This window comes from Dipodomys spectabilis, unplaced genomic scaffold (genome assembly GCF_019054845.1).
Source record: "Dipodomys spectabilis isolate Male_0828 unplaced genomic scaffold, ASM1905484v1 ptg000053l, whole genome shotgun sequence".
NCBI lineage: Eukaryota > Metazoa > Chordata > Mammalia > Rodentia > Heteromyidae > Dipodomys > Dipodomys spectabilis.
This window is the reverse complement of record NW_024870730.1, coordinates 3,087,417-3,110,869: the sequence shown is the minus strand read 5'-3', so window position 1 is coordinate 3,110,869 and position 23,453 is coordinate 3,087,417. Positions and strand designations below refer to the sequence as shown.

General features: G+C 34.1%; 1 protein-coding gene across 2 annotated transcripts in view; it reads right to left on the bottom strand.

The window, feature by feature from the left end:
• Ascc3 (activating signal cointegrator 1 complex subunit 3) overlaps positions 1–23,453 on the bottom strand; it is a 234,598-nt gene that overhangs the window by 136,745 nt on the left and 74,400 nt on the right. For both annotated transcript variants that reach the window (XM_042679521.1, XM_042679520.1), the window contains exons 12-13: positions 19,621–19,797; positions 17,178–17,249 (exon numbers count right to left, since the gene is read on the bottom strand). In XM_042679521.1, the coding sequence (XP_042535455.1) occupies positions 17,178–17,249; positions 19,621–19,797 (249 nt within the window). The remainder of the gene's footprint in view (positions 1–17,177; positions 17,250–19,620; positions 19,798–23,453) is intronic.

The window sequence follows — 23,453 nt, the reverse complement described above, 5'->3', positions numbered from 1 at the left end:
GACAAATGGGATTGTATAAGGTTGCAGAGCTTCTGCAGGGCAAATGACATAGCTAGCAAGATCAATAAAAAGCCCACGGACTGGGAGAAGATCTTTACTAGCCATACAACGGACAAGGGTCTCATATCTAAAATATACTTGGAACTCAAAAAATTAAACCACCCAACAACAAATCCTCAAAGAAACAACTGCCCAATAAGTAAGTGGGCGAAAGACTTAAAGAGAAGCTTCTCTGAAGAAGAAAGAAGGATGGCCAATAGACACATGAAGAAATGTTCAACATCCCTAGCCATAAAAGAAATGCAAATCAAAACAACATTGAGATATCACCTCACTCCAGTTAGAACAGCAAAAATCAAGAACTCTAACAACAACAGATGCTGGAGGGGATGTGGACAGAAAGGAACCTTACCTTCATTGTTGGTGGGAATGTAAACTTGTTCAACCACTTTGGAAAGCAGTATGGAGGTTCCTCAAAAGACTCCACATAGAGCTCCCCAATGACCCAGCAATCCCACTTTTGGGCATTTACCCAAATGATCACAAACAAGGCCACACTAAAGCTACCAGCACAACTATGTTTATTGCAGCATTATTTACCATAGCTAAGATATGGAACCAACCCAGATGCCCCTCAGTAGATGAATGGATCAAGAAGATGTGGTATATATACACAATGGAATTCTATGCCTCCATCAGAAAGAATGACATTTCCCCATTTGTTAGGAAATGGAAAGGCTTGGAAAAAATTATATTAAGTGAAGTAAGCCAGGCCCAAAGAAACATAGGTCCCATGGTTTCCCTTATTTGCAATATCTAGTATAGGTATGAGTCAAGCGGAAAAAGTCAGAGAATGTGATGTTAGGAAAACGAACCCTCAAATATGTATTTTAATGTTTTTGTTTCTTTCATGCATGTGTTTCTAACGCATTTATAAGATTATTTCTTTGTTGCTTTGTATGTCCCTCCCCCACAGTGTAACCCCCGCTTTCACTATATTTGATGTCAGTATAACATGTGGAGGAGACGGGGACAAACAAGTCGTTTAAGGATTCAGGTGGACCTGTTGCAACAATGAGAAGTACAAAATGTCATGTCAAAACCAGCTTTACAATATGGGGGGGGAGGAGGGGAGGTGAAGGGTAAACAAAGGAGGAGGCTGCAATGCTTGGTAAGAAATGTATGCATTATCCTGCCCATGTAATTGTAACCCCTCTGTACAGTATGTTCTCAAATAAAATAAAATAAAATTAAAAAAAAAATTTAAAAAAAAAATAAAGTTTGTCCTTCGAGATTTCAGTCTTGCTTTGGTCTGCTTCCTCCACATTATTTCTTATTCTTGCCTTTTGGAATAGGAACGTTTACCCTATGCCATTATGGCTTGAAAGTATGTGTTTATTTTAATTTTTATAGGGACACCCAGCATAGTCTACCTTGGGACTTGAAGAATTTGGCTTAGGACTTTTGAGGAATGCTACAATGATTGAAATGAAGGGATTCTTGGAGGTGAACTGAATGCACTTTGCATGGTTTGGCAGATATGAGCATTTGGAGCCAATAGGAAAATGCTATAGTATAGATTTTAAATGTTCCTCACAAGGCCATTTGTTAAAAACTTAGTCTCCATACTAGAAGGTGATGAAAACTTTAATAAGAAGAGCACTAGTGGGAGGTCTGTTACTGGTGGCAAGTCCTCAAAGGGAAGGTGGGTTGCTGATCTTTTCTTCTCTCATCTTTTTGCTTTCCGAAGAACATGAGGTGAGCAGCTTTATTCTATCACAGGCTCCATATCATTATGAGCTGCTTTGCCATACACTCTAAAACCTACCAAGCATGAACTGACATCACAAGCCAAAAGAAACCTTTCCCTTTTAAAATTAATTGTTTCAGGTATTTAGTCAAGAATAGAAAACTAACTGAGTCTATAAACCTATCCAAGAAAAGTGCTTATTAAAGTTCACCCAGAAGTAAATCTTCTTATCAGCCACAAGTGCCAAGCAACCAATATTCTTTTTTTTTTTTGGTTCCGGTTGTGGGGCCTGAACTCTGTCCTTCAGCTCAAGGCAAGCACTCTACCACTAGAGCCACAGCGCCACTTCTGGCTTTTTTCTTTTTGCTTATGTGGTGCTGAGGAATCGAACCCAGGGCCTCATGCATGCAAGGCAAACGCTCTACCACTGAGCCACCTTCCCAGCCCCGTAACCAATATTCTTATAAAGATGAACAGATAATCTGGAGAAAACCAGAAATACCTCAAAGAAAATCTCTCAATGAGTTTAGAGAACAGAAAAATAGCATACAAAGTCATTTGAAGAAATTCAATACAAATTAATCAGTCATTGAGGTATTAAAGCCTGAGATTTTATATTTTATCAAAACTTTAACTTATTTGGTGATGAGTTTATTTTGCCATATATTAAAATAAATATAAATACTGATACAGATAGAAAGGAGTGTGGGAAGTAGCTAAGGGTAGAGCTGATGATTGAATCTTGTGTATACTAGTCATAAACTCTATCATTGAACAGGCAACAAATATGGGCCACTAATCACTCCTTTCTTTTATTCTTATTTGTATTCCTGGCTGAAAGAATCTTTATAAAGACTAGAAATATGGTATTTCATAAATTTTTTTAATGTGATTAAGTTTTTTATTGTGAAAATATTGTTCAGAGGGGTTACAGTCACATGAGCAAGGTAATGAGTACATTTCTTTTTTTTTTTTTGGGTCGGTCGTGGGGCTTGAACTCTGGGCCTGGGCGCTGTCCCTCAGCTCTTCAGCTCAAGGCGAGCGCTCTACCACTTGAGCTACAGCACCACTTCCGGTTTTCTGGTGGTTTATTGGAGATAGGAGTCTCACGGTCTCTCCTGCCCGGGCTGGCTTTGAACCGCGATCCTCAGATCTCAGCATCCTGAGTAGCTAGGATTACAGGCGTGAGCCACCAGCGCCAGGCATGAGTACATTTCTTATCCAGCCTTGTTGTCTCCTCTTTTGTTTTTCCCCTACCATCCCTTCCCTCCCATCTCCTCAGCTCATAAAGTTTTATAGGAACTTAAAAATGTATTGTTTTCTCTACATAAAGCCAAAGAAAATTACTGGCAAAAGCTATTTAATACTAAGTAAGATGGAAAATTCTATTAACCATAAAGCCTTGCTGAAGTTTCACCAATCAAAAAATCTGTCAAAGTCTACCTATCTCTGGCAAAAGACTGGGGCATTTCAAGTGTGACTTTAACAGGGCAGACTTTTTTTCTCTTATCTAAAAACAAATTTGATTACCTACAAAACCTTATCATTTCCTAATGTTAAACTGTGCAAAAACTGTAACTAAAATGTGTTTGCTATTTTTTTATTCATTTACTAACTTATTCAAATATTTCTGGGATAGTCATAAAGGCTTAAGTAATCTGAAAAAAAAGGCACAATTACTGTAAATAATGTTTACTGAAATGAACTCTATGAAGTAGAAACAAGAGATTTTTATTTATTTATTTATTTTTACTATTTTTTTCTTTTTTTCTTGTTTGTCTGTATGCCTTTGGGAGTGTAAGGGAAGGCACAGAAATGGAGAGACAAAGTGTGAACAAATGAAGCAATAGTATTCACTGGACGCAAAGTTAAAAATGAACTGTGTAACTTGTAGGTAGTAGGGAAGGGACAAACTAGGAGAGAGAAGGAAGGGGTGACATTATCCAGAAGGAAATGTACTCTTTGCCTGACTTATGTAATTGTAAACTCTTTGTTTTTAGCATTTGAAAATTTAAAAAAACCTGAAAACATGTATTATCTGAAATACATTATTTTCCCACAAGAATTCAAATGGTGTAATTCCTTAGAAAGGCTAACTCACAGCCCAAGAAAATGAGTACAAGGAAACAAGTGGTCCAAAGGTAGAGGGTGAAATCAAGGAGAAGGAGTAAATGAATCAAGACAGGAAGAGGAGGAAAGAATACAATGTTTAAGTTTAATCAAATCCTACCTAATTAAGAAACACATAATGTTGGGAGGGATGAGGAAGAATAATGAAAAGGGTAACAGATTAAAGAAGCTTTGTCTTCATAAACGGATGTATTGAATAGTAGCTCCTTTGTACTACTTACAGATAATAAAAAAATTAAAGAGAACTGAAAATTTTTTATAAATTTTTTAGTAACTGATATAAATAGTTAAGGCTGAAAATGATATGAAAACATAAGATTAGAGTCAATACAGATGACAAGCTTAAATTTTTTTGACAAAACTGTCAATGCTTTTATTTGATATTGGCTTGGCTATATTTAAAAAAAAAGACTTTACATTTATATTTTTAGTTAAGCCATTTAGTTTAATAATGTTTGGTGAAATCAGTTTTCTGACTCATCAAAAAGTATTCTTCACACAAAATGCTGGCTAAAATAATGAATAAAAGCTTACATAATTATTAAAAAACAAGAACACTTAACTCAAAAGGAAAAAAGGGACATATCAAAAAATACCAAGTATTATAGTTTAGAATATTACCAAATAGCAGTGTGATTTGGAATAAGTTATTTAATCTCTTCAATTCTTATTTCTCCAAGAATTCAAATGAAATGACTATGTATTCAAGGATGATGATAAGACTCAAAGGATTCAAGGGAAAACAATACATTTCGCAAAGGAATGGCTCTCACATTTTTGAGAGCTTTGTTTGGGTGAGTTGCTATTCCTTTTCCCTTACTCCTTTCTAACTAGGTCTAAGGCAGCAAGAAATTGATTTCCAACAAGTCCCAAGGAGATAGAACTACTCTTGCCAGGAATCTTTGAGAAAAATCTGTTACAGCTGATATTAGCACCATTATCAATGTAATAAAAATAAGTAAATTAATTTATTCACAATGACTAAATGCAGGCTATGAGGGTTAAAATTAAAACCTCTATGAATATTAATTCTGCTTTCATATGAATGTGCGTATCTAACACCACACAAAACCAGTTAACACATTGGCTTGCTAAGTAAATGAGGTATCTAAACATTAATATTCCTATTCTGCTCTCATCTTTCTAGATTCCTCTGTGATTCAAGTAGTAAAGTGATAGCCTTAAGCAAAAGAATGTTCAGGGACAACAACTAGGCCCTGAGTTTAACCTTAGATTCACACAGACACACACACAGACACACAGACACACACACAGTGTTCTATAATTCTAGACTCTGGAGTCAAAGATAGTTTCTAAACCAAGCTATATACATTAAAAATAAACCACATTAATCAAATTTATTAAGAAAGATAAGACACTGCTGATACACATAAATAAAGCATTCTAGCGACTCTACTAAAAGACTATTAGGACTGATAAATTAAGTCAGAGAAGTTACAGCATACAATACACAAAAAAATCAATGGCATTTTTATGATAGACTAATGATGAACGTGATAAGAAATTAAGAAAGACAGCTCATCCACACACACAATAGCTTAAAAAAACAAACTATGAAAATTGATCAAAAGAAAACCCCTAAGAAATGGGGCAGTATCATTCTTTCTGATGGAGGCATAGAACATAGAATATATATTCTATGCCTCCATCAGAAAGAATGACACTTTCTCCATCGATTCATCTACTGAGGGGCATCCGGGTTGGTTCCATATTTTAGCTATGGTAAATAATGCTGTGATAAACATAGTTGTGCTAGTAGCTTTAGTATACCCATGTTTGTGATCATTTGGGTAAATGCTCATAAGTGGGATTGCTGGGTTATAGGGGAGCTCTACATGGAGTCTTTTGAGGAACCTCCATACTGCTTTCCAAAGTGGTTGAACAAGTTTACACTCCCACCAACAATGCAGTAAGGTTCCTTTCTGTCCACATCCCCTCCAGCACCTATTGTTATTAGAGTTCTTGATTATAGCCATTCTAACTGGGGTGAGGTGGAATCTCAATGTTGTTTTAATTTGAATTTCTTTCATGGCTAGAGAAGTTGAACTATTGGCCATTCTTATTTCCTCTTTAGAGAAGTTTCTCTTTAAGTTTTTAGCCCACTTGTTTATCAGGCAGTTGTTTCCTTGAGGATTTTTGTTGGGGTATTTGTTTGAGTTCTAAGTATATTTTAGATATGAGACCATTATCTATTGTATGGCTAGTGAAGATCTTCTCCCCATCCGTGGGCTTTCTATTGATCTTGCTAGCTATGTCCTTACCACGTAGAAGGTCTGCAGTTTCATGCAATCGCATAACAAAATGCTGAAATAGGATATAGGTTGACCCATTGTATCAATGAGATGTACAAGACACTATGTTGAAAACAAACTTTACAACTTGGCAGAGAGGGAAAGGGAGAAGTTGGGGAAGTGAGGAAGGAAGGGATGGTAGGGGGAAAACAAAGAAGGAGGTGCCAACTCAATAGGAAATGTACTCATTACCTTACTCATGTAACTGTAACCCCTCTGTACAGTATTTTTAAAAGAAAACATATGTATAAAAAAGGAAAACCCCAGGAAATTGAAGATTTACAACATAAAATTAGAAATAACTGGTAAGAGAAATTGAAGATGACAAAAAAGCAGAAAGCCTTCCTGTGATGGTAAATCTTAATTTATCAACTTGATTATATTGATTAGTGTCCAGATTAATAAAGCACCTCTCTGACTAAGTGTGCCCAGGTTTTAGAGAGATTAAGGGTGGAAGGTACATCCTGAAAAGGGGTTGTATTAACCTATATACTGATGGAATGAAATGGAAAAAAAGATAAAGCCTGTTAGAGCATTCTCTCTATGTTTCCAGCCACCATGAGATGAGTTGCTTTGCTCTGCTATGCCCTCTCTACCTTGATGCACTGAAATGTCCAAAACTCTGAGCCAAATAAGTACTCCTTTTCTACACTGCTTTTCTTGGAGATTTGTCAGATACAATTGACAGATTCAATGCAATTCCAACCAAAATACTAATAACACTCTTCAGAAAATGAGAAGAAACCATCCTAAAATTCATATGGAAACACAGAAAACCCTTAAGCCAAAACCAACTTAAACAGAACTGGAGGGATCATGATAGCTAATTTCAAGACTTCTTACAGAGGCACAGTAATAAAAAATGAATTGGCATAAAACTAAGCCAAATGCAACAATGGTATCTATGAGGAAGTGATTCTTGACAAAAACAAAACATACTTTGCAGAAGAATAATAAAATCACATCCCTCTCTCTTTCTACATAAAAGTACCAACTAAAGATCCAAATGTAAAGTCTGACATTACATAATTAGTAAAAAAAAAAAATACAAGAGAATACAATAAATCTTTGGTTCAGGCAATTATTGTCTGGATAAAACTGCCAAGACAGAGTAAATAAAAGTAAAAATTGTTGTGTGAGGTTACATCAACTAAACAGCTTCTGTACAGTAAAAGAAATAATCAGCTGAGTGAAGAAGAGAAAATATATGCAGGGAGGAGAAAATATATGCCAACTATTCATCTGGAAAAAGATTAATAACCAGAATACACACACACACACACACACACACACACACACACACACACACACACACACACACACACACACACACACACACACACACACACACACACACACACACACACACACACACACACACACACACCAAGAAATGAAACTAAAACCACCACATGATCTAATTTAAAAAAAAACAAGCAGGCCAGGAACTGGTGGCTCAAGCCTGTACCCTGTACTCCTAGCTACTCAGGAGGCTGAGATCTGAGGGTCACGGTTCAAAGCCAGCCTGGGCAGGAAAGTCCATGAGACTCTTATCTCCAATAAACCACTAGACAAATCGGGAGTGGCACTGTGGCTCAAGTGGTAGAGCACTTGCCTTGAGCTGAAGAGCGTAGGGACAGCGCCCAAGCCCAGAGTTCAAGCCCCATGACTGACAAAAAAACCCAAAAAACAAAAAAAAGCAAGCAAACAATCTCAATAGACCCTTCTCAAAAGAATAAAATGTCCAACAAATGAAATAATAATATCATTAGCCATTAATGAAATGCAAATTAGAACTACAATGAGATATCATGTTATTCCAGTAATGAATAGCTATTCTCAAAATAAGCATAAAATAAGAAGTATTGGTTAGGATGTGGAGAAAAAGGCACTTTTATACACTATTGGTAGGACACTTCTTCAAAAGCTATAAATAACCCAGGTGTTACGGTGCCTACCTTTAATACCAATACAGAGGAGACAGAATCCGGAAACCACAAGTTGAAGGCCAGCCTGGTCTACAAGGTAAGTTCTAGGCCAGGCTGAGCTACACACACAGCAAGATCCAAATAAAACAAAACTAAACTTAAAAAAAAAAGTTATTTTTCAAAAAGTTTAAAAACAGGAAGTATGACATGACTCTCTTATACTGTTCTTGGATTATATATGAAAGAATATATGTCAACATACTATAGAGATATCTGGATACTCATGATTATTGCAGCACTATTCACAATAGTCAATCTAGAAAATCAACCTATATACACAACAAGCAGTGTATGGATAAAGACAAGATTTTAAATATCCATAATGGAATACCCATTCAGAGGTGAAGAAAATGAAATTATGTCATTTTCAAGAAAAGATAGTGTCTGGACCACAAATAAACTATGCCATTGTCAAAAAAAAGAGGGTACCTGGACCACAACATGCTTATTTTAGGCTCCCTGTTTGGATGACCTTTCAACACTACCAACTTCTTCTTCTGAGATGGACATTCAAAGAATTATCTTCATAGGCTAGTATGGAATTGTAATCTTCCTGATCTCATACTCCCAAGTAACTTCTCTCAGCTATGGGTTGAGAAGTATTTTTGTTACTTTTCTGTCCGGGTTGGCCTCAAACTGATATCTTCCTTGTTCAAATCTCCCAAATACATAAGAATATAGTTGGGAACCATAAGCACCAGATATTACATATTCATTATACTCCCCTTCTTTCTTTCCCTGGTGCTAGAGATTGAACCCACAGCTTTCTGAATGCTAGGCAAGTGTTCCATCACTGAGCTATATCCTTAGTACCCTTTATACCTTTTTAATACTAAAATTTAGATTTTTTCAAGCAAGATAATTTTCTTAAATTCAGGCATGAAATAATTGGTTTAAATTTAGGTATGTTTCATGACTAAAGTGTTCTTAGCTTGATTGTATAGTTTAATATAACTACATTTTCAAAGATGTCTCAATTTGAACATCAACTCTAGTTACTTAGAAACTTGCATTTAGCATCATTATATAACATGCAATCTTAAAAAGTTAAACATTTTAGTAACTGAAAGAACATATATTTTTCTAAAAGGACTACACTGAAAAAAGGAACCTCCTAACTGAAAAGCATTGAAATGCTACAGATTTTTCTGTGGGCTATAGACTAACATACCACTGCATTTTCTTTTCTTTTCAGGACAATAACAGATTAAATAAAAATATTACTTATTATGTGTGTCTGTAGAGGGGAGGGAAATAGCACACTAAGGATAGCAAGGAGGTCAAGGTTTTGGTCTCATTTCCCAAGTCATTAAATATTTGACTTTGAGTACAATAAAAGACATTGTTTTTCAACCTGTAAACAAACTTTTAAGATTGGATAATTTTCATGATGCTTTAATATGTACAATGACAAAATAATGTAATTATGTTTTAGCAAATGCTGATATTTTTTATATGAAATAAAAATCATTAAGGACTCAGATTTTAAAATGTGATTTAATATGCATAGACTACAATTTAAGGGAAAAAGTAGAATCATTAATTCCTTAATTTTTTTTTTTGGTCGGTCATGGTGGCTGAATTCTGGGCCTGGCACTGTCCCTCAGCTCTTCAGCTCAAGGCTAGCTCCCTACCACTTGAGCCACAGCGCCACTTCCAGCTTTTTTTCTGCATATGTGGTGCTGGGGAATCAAACCCAGGGCCTCATGCATATGAGGCAAGCACTTTACCACTGAGCCAACCTCCCAGCCCCATTTTTTTTTTTTTCTTAATGACTAGAGTTAAACTTCTTTACAGTTTCTTCTGGTAGTCTCAGAATATATAGGAAATACGTTCTCTTTGTCAGAGGAGTTGTCATTAGGTTGCAATGTGGGAGAAGTGTGCTCTTTGGATGGCAGAAAGAGAGCTGGATCTATCAGTTTTACTTCCATGTTCTGTTTTTTTTTTTTTGTTGTTGTTTGGCATTTGTTGTGTTTCTAATATACTGGGTTACTTCAATGGAGTTTATTGGGAGAAAGAATCCCACAGCCAAAAATTTAAAGCATCAGCTTTAATATGTACAAAGATTATTAATAGTTTCTGCTTTATGATGATACCAGTAAATATCACTTAAGTTTTTCTTACAAAAGTGAGACTTGGTATTCTATTTTTTCATGTATTCATTAGATAAAAAAAAAACAGCAATTTTCACTTATGGGTCTGGCAGGGAACTTGGATATGAATTAGACATACTGGGAAAATGCTAATTGGGTATGTTGGAAGTATTTTTATTTCCCAGATATCTGAACTTCCTCTCTTCACTCAGTCAAGTATTTGCACGCATGATAAGGCATGTATTACTGAATTACAAAATCAAAATTACAAAATCTGTGACCAGAAGCCAGAAGTGACCTGTGGAATCTAGCAGTTACTATGTGCAAAACAACTAAAAGGCACATGTAAATTGATCTATGAGGATTATTTTGGATAATTAGTGGCACAAATATAACATTCCTTAGTGTAGATTTTTATTAGTTTATTTCCCTAAATATAAAACAGCCTCACATTGTTCTAATGTGGAAAGTTTGGATAACTTTCCTGGAGTTTAAAGACTTTCTTTTACATTTGGAAGCAAATCTCCTTTCAAAATATTTAATTTTACCAGTTTGTTTTAAACATTTAACTTTTCCTGATCATAAAAATAAGTAAGTATATATGCATATATTATGATCACTATTCAGCAAAGGCTAAACAAATGTTTATTATATGCTAGGTAGTACTACAAATTGGATCATAAATACTCTCCCAAAAACCATGTTTGAAAGGGTTGGGCCAGGATGGTGCTACTGAAAGACCTTTGGTAAGTGGAGCTGTATTTGAGTTTGGTACATTGGGTATTGTATATACATTTACCTGAATTAACGAAGGGAAGGGGATAAACCATGGGGGGAAAAACACAAAAGGAAAAAGAAATCACATAGTACATTAAAAATAGCAACAACAAAGTACAACTTGGGAGGGGGAATTGGGAATAGGGAAAGTGGGAGAAAAATGAGGGAGGGGATAACAAATTCAACAAAAGATGTACCCACTACTTTATGTATCCTTATGTATGTAATTATAAACTCTCTGTACATCACCTTGATGATAAAATTTAATTAAAAAATTAAAAAAGAAAAGCTGGGAGCTGATGGCTCACGCCTGTAATCCTAGCTACTCAGGAAGCTGAGATCTGAGGATTGTGGTTCAAAGCCAGCCTGAGCAGGAAAGTCTGTGAGACTCTTATCTCCAATAAACCACTAGAAAATCGGAAGTGGTGCTGTGGCTCAAGTGGTAGTGTTCGCCTTGAGATGAAGGGCACAAGGACAAGCCTAAGCCCAGAGTTCAAGCTCCATAACCAACAAAACAATAAATAAATAAAAATAAACAAATAAGAAATCCCTTTGTCCAATTAATATATGCTAATAAAAATTCCAAATAGTGGTTAAATAGGAGAATGAATAAATGGATAAATGAATAGCCTCAATTCCTTCTCATCCTCAGGAAAGATACAAAGGCATCAATAACTCATATATTAGACATATGGAACTGTAAGAGAAAGATAAAAAAATTCTAAGAAAATACTAAAATACTAATTAAAAAGAAAAACAAAATCTCAGTAATACCAAATCTATACTATAAAAATGGAGAATAAGTAAATCTCACTTTGATATAAGACTCAACAGAACTTTTTTGGGTGGGAGAGGGAGAGAGTAGGTTCAAAGATGTGAAAGATATAAAGATTTGGGGAATGGTTCCTTTAGTTTTCTTACAATAATAATAATTTTTTAAAAAACTGGAAAGCTGGGTGCTCTGGATGATGCTTGTAATCCTAGCTAATGAGAAGACTGAGATCTGATGATCAAGGCTCAAAGCCAGCCTAAGAAGAAAAGATCATGGGACTCTTATCTCCAATCAACTACCAAAAAAGCCAGAAATGGGGCTCTGGCTCAAGTGTGGAGCTTCAGCCTTGAGGAAAATAGCTCAGCGATAGTGCCCTGGCCCTGCATTCCACTGATCACACACACACACACACACACACACACACACACACCATTCCTTCACACACACACACACACACACACACACACACACACACACACACACACACACACACCATTCCTTCAGTAGTACCACTTTTAGTGATAAAGATGAGGGAGAAATAAGTGTGGAGCTTCAGCCTTGAGGAAAATAGTTCAGCGATAGTGCCCTGGCTCTGCATTCCACTGATCACACACACCCACACACACACACACACACACACACCATTCCTTCACACACACACACACACACACACACACACACACACACACACACACATTCCTTCAGTAGTACCACTTTTAGTGATAAAGATGAGGGAGAAATAAGTGTGGAGCTTCAGCCTAGAGGAAAATAGCTCAGCGATAGTGCCCTGGCCCTGCATTCCACTGATAACACACACACACACACACACACACACACACACACACCATTCCAGGCCCTGCATTCCACTGATAACACACACACACACACACACACACACACACACACACACACACACACACACACACACACACACACACACACACACACACCATTCCTTCAGTAGTACCACTTTTAGTGATAAAGATGAGGGAGAAATGTCTTTAGTGATTGTTTCATTTCTGTTCAAATCTAGCCCAGGCAGAAAAGTCCAAGATTCTAATCTCCAAGAAATCAGCAAAAAGCTGGAAGCAAAGCTGTAACTTGAGTGGTAGAACAAAAAAGCTAACTGACAGCATCCAGGCCTCTAAACTGCAGAGAGAGAGAGAGAGAGAGAGAGAGAGAGAGAGAGAGAGAGACAGAGACAGAGAGACAGAGAGACAGAGAGAAAGAAAAAGACAGAGACAGAGACAGAGAGACAGAGAGAGGCAGAGAGACAGAAACAGAGACACAGAAACAGACACAGAGAAACAGAGAGACAGAGACAGACAGACAGACAGACAGACAGACAGACAGACAGAGACACAGAGAAACAGAGAAAGAAAATATTGTCTTTACATTCCTTAGGGATTATGCCTTGTGAAGTTAGAAGGAACAAAAGATAATTCAAAAGATTTACAAATACAATACTAGAATAATTTGATATGACTAAAACACTGACAGAATAAGATAGGATAAAACTTTTTCAGACAAAAAAAAGCTCAAATTTCCATTTTTAAAGTTAGCATAGGATAATTTGTTTTCTTTGAAAATAATTAATTACTTTCCTATAACTTGGGAAACAGTGCTAAGAGGCAAAGGTAATTCCTTTCAGATAGGAAAATTAAATTAATTTGTAATTACTGGTCAATTTTAAGGATGGTTTCTGATTAAAAACAGAAACATTTACTAAAAACTTAGAAAGAATGAAGAAAAAAATGTTTCTCATTAACCCAATGTTAAAAATCCTTTCCTTCTTTAATATTACAAAGCCTCTTATTTTTGAATTGGAGGTAGATTTTGAGTAAGAAGCTACTAAATAAGGATTTCAATTTTTCTTGACAACAGGAAGAAAAAATAAGATAACCTGCTAAATACATTATAATCTGAGGAAGTTTCTAATTCCTGTTCCTATCCAATGCAGCAAAGTTTATAAATCAAAAAAAATCTCAGTAGAGTTAAGACATCAATTATTTTCCCAGTCTGCAAGTTACACAGGAGGAGGGGAATTATTAACAGGAATGATAAAGCTGTACTTGCATTTGGTAACACAAAGAGAAGCGTACAAATGAGACGTCTCATTAGTTTGAGCAGATGGATCAAAATTAAAGGCTGAATCGCCAACTTTTAATTTCCCAGTAGCCAAGAAGAGCTTGAAGTCTTGCAGAGTAGGACGGTTGAAAATCAACATGAAAAGATTTTCTCCATCTGTCATCACACATGCCTGAGTGGAACACAACTGCCTCCTACTGTTTTTAATACTTTTATGGCAAAGCTGCACATAAAATCTATTAAGTACATGGGCACACAAGTTTAGAAGATTGGTATGCTGAAACCCATGAAATAGTATGATCATAGAATGTCAGCACGGTTTTTGAACATCATGAAATTTCTCTGTTCTTATTTAACAAATGAGCAGAAATAAAACAAGTTCATTTGTATATTAATAAAGAAGTTATTAATTTCTACTACTCAGTTGCTTGTCACTTTTTTTAAAAAGTGGATACATATTTCAGTATTCTTAATACTAAATTAATAAAATGAATGTATTTAAGGAAAACAAACCATGGAGAAAACTAAGATACTAGAGAAATTGAGGATAAGACAACAAACAAAAACGAAGAAATTTTGTATTTTGGATGGGAGAATGATGGTGGCAAAAGGTGATATAAACAAAAACTCATGAAGAACAGAATAGACTGATTTACATATTTCTTACTGCTGCATACTAACTGATAAGATATATTTAAAAGATAACAAAGTAAGAGTTAAAAGGTAGAAAGTCTCCTTAATAACAAGAAAATCATGCTCATTGATTATATAGCTGGCTCAGTAACAGTACACTGACATAAAATTAGTTAAAATAATAAATTCAAAAAACCATAAATTCAGAATTTCCAGAAGTAAATTGCTGTCACAATAGATGATACAGATGATAGAGACAGACAGATAAATAGAAGACAGATGGATATATGCACCCACAATTTACATGATTATATGTACAACAAAATATTCAAACAGAAAGCTCTTTTTTTTTTTAAATTTTATTTTATTTTATTTGAGAACATACTGTACAGAGGGGTTACAATTACATGGGCAGGATAATGCATACATTTCTTACCAAGCATTGCAGCCTCCTCCTTTGTTTACCCTTCACCTCCCTTCCCAGCCTCCCCCCTTCCCCCCACCCAATCATGCCCCCCCTCCCCCCCCACACCGACATTGTAAAGCTGTCAAACAGAAAGCTCTTAAAGCACCTATAGTTAGTTAGGCATTACAGTCAGAAAAAGTGAGAAAAAATACTGATGAGTTAATTTGGTTGTCAGTTTCTCAGATAAGGTGAAAAGGTTGTTGAACTATATATTTTTTATTTTCTGATAGATGGATGCATGAAAATTCATTTGTTTAAAATTATCATTTGGAACTTGTACAAAGATAGTCTGTGACAGGGATACCATTATCTTCAATTTCAATTCTGAATGAAAAAAAGCCCCCATAATTTAGAAAAATCTCTTGCATTAGGGAATTCTTTGACCTTCTAAAAAAACATAGAACATAGTTTTGCAGTTTACGTAAGATGTTTCTGAAAGAAGATTGTAAAAAGGAAAAACAATCCTGGAGGTTTTCTAAGACCCTGAATACAAACCCCTACAAGAGTCTTGTATCAGCAACTAATATGAAGTACCACAGATTTTGTCTGCCATAGCTTCCAAAATAAAAATGTGTAATTGCCTTGCTTTCTGAGTACTTACTTACCCTGCGATTTTCAGTGCTTAGAACTTGCAAAAGCATTCAGGAGAAAGGTCATTAAACCCAATAATCTTACGGGACAAATAATAGCAGTTCAGGGAATTTTTAAGAACTGAAAATGGTAAAACTTCTTTTTTGAGTTATCTTAAAAAAGAACTCAACATGAGATGACTGATCTAACGTAAAAGATCTATTGCTTTACCTGATCAGTATTCACAAAGGCAATGACCTGACCTTTACAGTTTTACCAGCATGAGAGTCAAATTCCATCTAGAAACACATAGTACAATGTATTTTGTATTTCCTACTATCCTCACTTCACTAAATATGTTACGTATTTGAAGACATGATAATTCATCACAACCAAATAGTTATTTACCACAGTAGAAACTAATTTACAAATGCTCCTTCATAACTGATCTATTGGAACACAAAATCTAAAAGAACATTACATAAAACTCATTGATTACACGTTTTAAGTATAATATCTTTAGGTATAACATACAGCTCAACTCTACTTTTACTTACTGTTAGGTCATATTTTGGAATAGGGAAAATATAATAGATTAGAGCAACTATAGGAACACCAGTAAAATGATACGAAATTAAAGTCAGGGGACACATAAAATATCTGAAAGACATCAGTTTTTTTGTGTGGTGCTAGGAATGATCTCAGGACCTTGCACATAATAGGCAAGTATTCTAAAATTCAACCATACCCCAGCTCCAAACTGCTTAATTTCCAAAACATAAACAGTACAAATTATGCATTTCATATTTTAGTTGATACTTCATGAAAACAGTCAGAGCAATATAACATCAATTTAACAAGAAATATTAATAAATATGAGCTAAAGTTTTGAGTTATAAGAAAAACTGGTGACTTTTTAATGCATTTTTAATTGTTTTTATAAAGGTGATGTTCAGGGGGTTACAGTTATGTAAGTCAGATAAAGAGTACATTCTTTTTGAACAAACAAAAATCTTTTTCTTAAATGTTTAATAAAATAGTAAAATAATGGCATATTAACATTAATTACAATATTAGTATTGATCCCAATATTCAATATTATCTATGTTTTTAATCATTTATAGGATAACTCATTTGCCTAAAACAATTATTAAGAAATAAGACCTCTGAGATGCCAAGCCTGGTGGCATGAGCCTATACTCTCAGCTTTAAGGGAAGGAGAGTAGGAAGGATGGCAGTTTGAGGCAAGCACAGGGCAAAGTTACTAAGATTCTTTCTCAAAACAAGGTTCAAGGCAGATATCTGCTATTCCAGTTATATGAGAGGTAGAGATTGGAGGACCATGGTCTAAGGTCAGCCATGCACAAAGAGTGTAACATCTTATCTGAAAAAATAATCTAAAGTAAAAAGGCTGGAGGGATATGCTTGCTAGGTAAGCACAAGGCCCTGAGTTCAAACCCTGGTACTACTAAGAAAGAAAATAAAAGAAAGAAGAAAGCTCTGAGTCATTGTCTCAGAATTCAAGAATTTTAAGTAAAGACTTGAAACTAATTTTTATCATGAATTATTCTCTAAAAATAAAAATAAGTTCAATTTACCTGGTGTCCAGACTTGACTTGCTTCAAAACACTTTCATAACAAACTTCATCCATGTTATTCAATTGTTGCATCTTGAAGGTTTTAAAACATGAAAATTATAAAACAAAACAATGATAAATTTTCTAACTAGATATAGTTAAATTTAAAAAACTTCTGGAGTAGGGCTGGGAAGGTGGCTCAGTGGTAGAGTGCTGGCCTCGCATGCATGAGGCCCTGGGTTCAATTCCTCAGCACCATATCAACAGAAAAAGCCGGAAGTGGCACTGTGGCTCAAGAGGTAGAGTGTTAGCCTTGAGCTGAAGAGCTGAAGGGACAGCACCCAGGCCCAGAGTTCATGCCCCATGACCGACAAAAAAAAAAAGATCCCCAAAACACCTGGAGTAATTAGAATACAGAAGTAATAATTGTAATGCAAACAACACAGTACAACCTACAGTAAACAAACATTTTCAATTAAAAAATTAGTAAAATATCTCAAGCCATCATTTCAGAATATAATTTGAAAGTGTAAAGATTTTTCTAAAGAAAATGTTAAAGTTCTCTCTGAGTTTTCTAAAAAGACCACTCTTCTATATACAATTTTCAAAGTTATGAGAACACAACAGGTAGAATATGAAGGGATATACAGAATTATAACCTAAGGAAGTGTCATCTGTACTTGAAATTACAATGACTTGGATTTTTTTTGGCTCAATAAGACACACATTTTAAAATTCTGAAATATTCTCACAGAGGCTAAATAGGATGAGATGATAAAGAATATCTTACTCCCAGTAATTATTCGAAAATAATCATACCCATTTGCTCTATAAAATGAATCCCGTTAACCTTTTCAGTTCTGGCCAAAGTCATTATTTCACATTGGAAGGATCACTCACAGTGCTTTCTTGTATTTTCTCACAGAAACCAAATCTTATCCCCAGCATTAGAATGAAACTCTCAGAAATCCACAAGGATTTCTTTTCACAATAAATGACAAAGTAATAATTGGTTATAATATATATTAACACCCTATCGAAATGCTTAATAGTTACCAACATTATATTTCAACAACATAAAAACATAAACTAATATTTTAACTAAACATAAAAATTTTAGTATGAAAAAATGTATATTTGTAACAAATGTTTACAGTATATAAGATGTACTTTTTAAAATGTCACATTTCTAAACCTTCAAAATAATTATGGCAGTTCATCACTGAAAAACATTGTTAATTATTATAATTAATCACAATATTAACATTAACATATTGTAATGAAAAATATTTTGAACCTAATTAGCATTAAGCAATTAAGCAATCTATATGGTGAAATTCAAAGAAAATAAAGTTTAAGATGGCTGACAAGCCTTTGAAATAATTTTCTTCTCTTAATATTTCTCTATAAGCATCTGTTGTCGCTTAAATTGTAAAGCTGAAAACAATCTAGAAACAGTAATAAACTTAACCTAATATTACATGAAAATAAACTAAATAACTATATATTAAGACAGTTCCAAAAAAAAATAAGCAGCAAGCAATTCAGAAGAAATCTTGAAACAATGACATTAAAATATATCATAAATAATATATAATAAAACTAATCTTTGTATATTATCTGGAAAGGATATTTGTAACTAGATATAGTATTTTATGCAAATGTAGTTAGTATATAATCTGTTTTAGTAATGATCATTTTTTATATTTATTAGTAGATACAATAGCATATAGCAATAAAGTCTATTCAAGTAAAATTGTTTCTAGAGAAGATACAATTTAATATATTAAAACAGCGTTTGTCATAGTAACACAATTCTGTTTTTCTCTTTTAGAAAAGAGGTCAAAAGGCTCATGAATATTATCATAAAGCTATTTTCTCTAAAAAAATGTGTTGTTGAACAGAATAATAAACTTTAAACATTGAAATACTCCTTCACATTCTAAAATAAATGCTACCACATGGACTATAACAAAGAAAATGGCACATAAGGTAGGAACAGAGGAAGTTTTTAAAGCACAGTACAGAATTTTCAAGATTCCAGTTATATACACAGTAAGTATAAACATTAAAAGTTAAACACAATACCATCTCCTCTTTTTAGCTGTTCTCATAAATTTATTTTTCAACTGCTTATAAGTTCTTCTGTGTTTTATTAGTAATTAGTTATCTAGTGATCTTATTTTACAATGTCCTTTAATTAAGTTAAAATAATGATTTGGAAATTCTTAACAGCCAAGAATAAAAAATATAGGTTGAAAATAGCTAAGAAAACTATTATAAGAAACTTTCTTTGGGAAGACTTACTCTACCACCAATATTTGAAGAAGTATGCTTGATTTTTGTTTAGTATGTCATGTTTATGGGCTACGGCAATTGTCTTTTGTAGTTGTTAATTTTAAGACAAGTATTCAACAAAAAGTCAACAAATAAAATCGTAACTGTTGAAAGAAAGAATATTTACCTTATTCGCACTCTTAATTCCCAAAAAAGTCTGTCCAAGAGGTACTGGTCGAAAACGGCCATCAAAATAGAAAAGTCCAATGCAGGGATTGACATGTAAAAATGTAGCAACATCAAGGTAGTTGGGTAAGGTTGCAGACAGTCCAAGAATCCTTATCATACTTTGTGTAGATTCAACCTAGGCGAGTTATTTTAATTAAAGATTATTTAATGAAATAAAGTTTATACTAACACAACTAAGAAATACTTTCATGTTTAAAAACAGTACACAAAAATGAGGTCAGGGGTCAACGATAAGTCTTACGAAAACTTTGTAGCTCGTAAGTCCCAATCACTATTCAATATCTACACTAGAACTCTGTAACCACTACAGTTTAAAATTTAATAATTATATATATAATTATATAAAACAATCTCAGTAAATTCTGTAAACTAAAACTCACTAAGTCAAATTCTCTAATCACAATTTAATATATCTAAAAAAGAAATTTACTTTTGGGTAAAGAAGTTACATATTGTAGTAAAAACATATCATTATGACTCTATGTTGCTGCTTACAATACATTTCTGAGGAGCTGCTAGTAAGTTTACTCAGTCTAAGAGGTATAAGCAAAGTAGTCCAAAGTGAATAATCTATGCATCCAGAATCATATGTCCAACAATACTGGATTAGGATCTAACTTGTGGGTACTGGAGATGTAGACAAAGAGGTTGTAAAAGCATCTAGAGAAGCTCCATAAATGGATGAAGCTGGGTGAAAATTAGTGTAGAAAACCACATAAAACCTCTTACCATTAGTTTATTTTCACTAATCTTATAGCCATTTAGAAAATACAAAATCAAACCCCACCAAAAGCAAAGAAACTCTGAATAATACCTATTGTTTAAGAAATCTTTATTTTAATTAATTACACCATAATTCTTTGTAACACCACTGATGACTTGAAAAGATATTCAAGTGATAGATGAGGGGCTGGGAAGGTGGCTCAGTGGTAGAGTGCTTGCCTTGCATGCATGAGGCCCTGGGTTCAATTCCTCAGCACCACATAAGCAGAAAAAGCTGGAAGTGGTGCTGTGGCTCAAATAGTAGAATACTAGCCTTGAGCTGAAGAGCTGAGGGACAGTGCCCAGGCCCAGAGTTCAGGCCCCAGGACTGACCAAAAAAAAAAAGAAAAAAAAAGATAGTATCTATGCTGAATTCACATACAAATACAATTATAAAAAAAAAAAATCTAAAAAAAAAAAAAGTGAAAGTTGATTTTAAAATTATTACTGAACACTTTTTTTTCTTTTTGATCGGTCGTGGGGCTTGAACTCTGAGCATGGGTGCTGTCACTCAGCTCTTCAGCTCATGGCAAGCACTCTATCACTTGAGCCACAGTGCCACTTCCAGTTTTCTGATGATTTACTGGAGATAAGAGTCTCACAGACGTTTCTACCTGGGCTAGCTTTGAACTGTGATCCTCAGATCTCAAACTCCAGAGCCACTGGTGCCAGGCTTACTGAACACATTTTTAAGTTGTTTTTAATATTAAACACATGACACCCTGGCTAAAAAATAAAGACAGTTTTTCCATTAAAATTCTATTTTAAAACAGCCACATTTTAAATAAAAGAATAATCTTATTACAATAAGCATTGAAAGGACTTTATTTGAAATAGTAATAATTTGGAATTTTATGTCCTAAAGCAAATCTCAAATTGTATTTATACATACATATTATGGAAACTTATTTACTGTCTGCCATTATAAAAGTGATTTGTAGATTTTTCTGTATCATTTTCTTAAAGAGTAGGTAGTCTTTTATGATGTTAACTTATCATGTAAAATTTAAGTTTGGAGAATGTCCCTCTACTCATTGAAAACAAAGTTAGTTAAAAAGACAATTAAATATTAGTTTAATATTGTTAAATACATTTGGGATTACTTATACTATTATCTTTTCCCTGTTGCTTATCATTTCAAGTATGTTGTGAGTGTAGTCTTAAATCTAGCATGTGATTTTGATCATAGACAGAATCTATACTACATTGGAATAGCTACCTATTATCCTTTAACATTACTTACAATACTGATGTATGATGTGAAACACTACCATCTACTGGGGGCATCGGGTAATCACAAGGAACAATTAAAAACTGGAATCTTGTTCTTAAAATAAAAATAGTTATGGTACTTTAGAAATATTAAAAGGATCACACATTTCTGTGAAGGAGATTAAGGTTTAGTGAGGAGTAAAAATGAAGATAGAATTACAAGTTACAAGTTCATAAGGAAGACTATGATAAATGACAAAAGTAAATAGTTGAGGAAACACATTCTAATTACAGAATATAGAAGTATTATTTGACAGGTTCATAGCACTAGACTTTTCATCAATGAGTATGTGCACTGATAAAAAAATCCTTACATAATTTGCAACTCATAATCCTTAATCTCATAACCAACAATATGTTCTACTTCAAGAATGATTTATTTCATTTAGAAAAATGGGTCAATGATATTGAAAAGGAAGTAGAGAAAGATCAAATAGATGACAGCTAATGGATAAACAGAAATTAAAATTAGCCAGATACACAGAATTGACTTAAGAAGTCTCAAATCCAGATAAGAAATTGCAATATTTTCCTTAATAACAAAAAAGTAAGCAATGGCTTATGGGCATAACAGTAGAAAAGTATACAAGTGAAATTTGTTAACTGAATAGCAATAATAAGGTGAGGTAGGAATTAATGTATTCTACACGTATATATTATATATCACACGTATGTGATATATGTTATATTAAGATATATTATATATCTATAATATGTAAATTAGCCTATAATTTACAAGTTATATACCTTATAATATTCATAAATACTATTGCTTCTAAAATAGTGGACATAATACATACTGTTGCATATGTGTATACTTGTGTGTGTGTGTGTGTGTGTGTGTGTGTGTGTGTGTGTGTACACATATGCATAAAGAAAGGATTAGCAGCATCTGTTTTCTTTCTCTATGGTGTGTTCACAGGAATGGAAGAGGTCCTGGTTAAATCCTCTTAAAGACATGAGAATGAAAGAGCTCCTGTCAAATGTACCACTGATAGTTACTTGGCCCCTAATATTCTTCAGTGCCAGCAAAGGTCTTATCAGTAGAAGTCTTTTAGCTGGATGAACTATTCTCTTTACGTTGCTCCCTGAAAATATGTAACACACAGATTTATGTATCATGGTTGCTTAAAAAACTGAAAATTTTAAAGTATCAAGGTAAAAATAAAATATTTCTTGATCAAAATATTTCTCTTCTATGTAAATGATGTGTGCGTGCTTCTTTTTGAGAGATCCTATGTAAAATCTGGGTCAGTGTACATCCATACAGGAAAAGAGGCCTGGAGAAAACTGGCAGCTTCCGACTTCTCCATGCTTCATCAGTGTCTCACAACTTCTTTTAGTCTTAAAATTAATCTTTAATTGGATATTAGCCAACATCTCTAATTTCATAAATACATTTTGAACACTTCAATCTTTTGTATTTTATGTATGGTTATCAATATGTACATGTATTTATCTTTTTGTTACATATGGTAGGAAGTGATTATTTCCCTAATATCTCTACAGCTCCATCTCTGCATTAAGAAACTACTCTTGCTGCATATGGATGGATATGTACCTTACTTCTATGCCTTCCTAAAATCAGTATGGAAGCAGAATTTTCTTTATCTCTTACCACATTACAAACCCCTAAAACTATGTAGCTAGCACATAGCAGATGCTTTAAATGTTGATTAAACAAAATGCTAATGAGTGAAAATGTATATTGCATACTTTACCTTCCCACAAATGAGA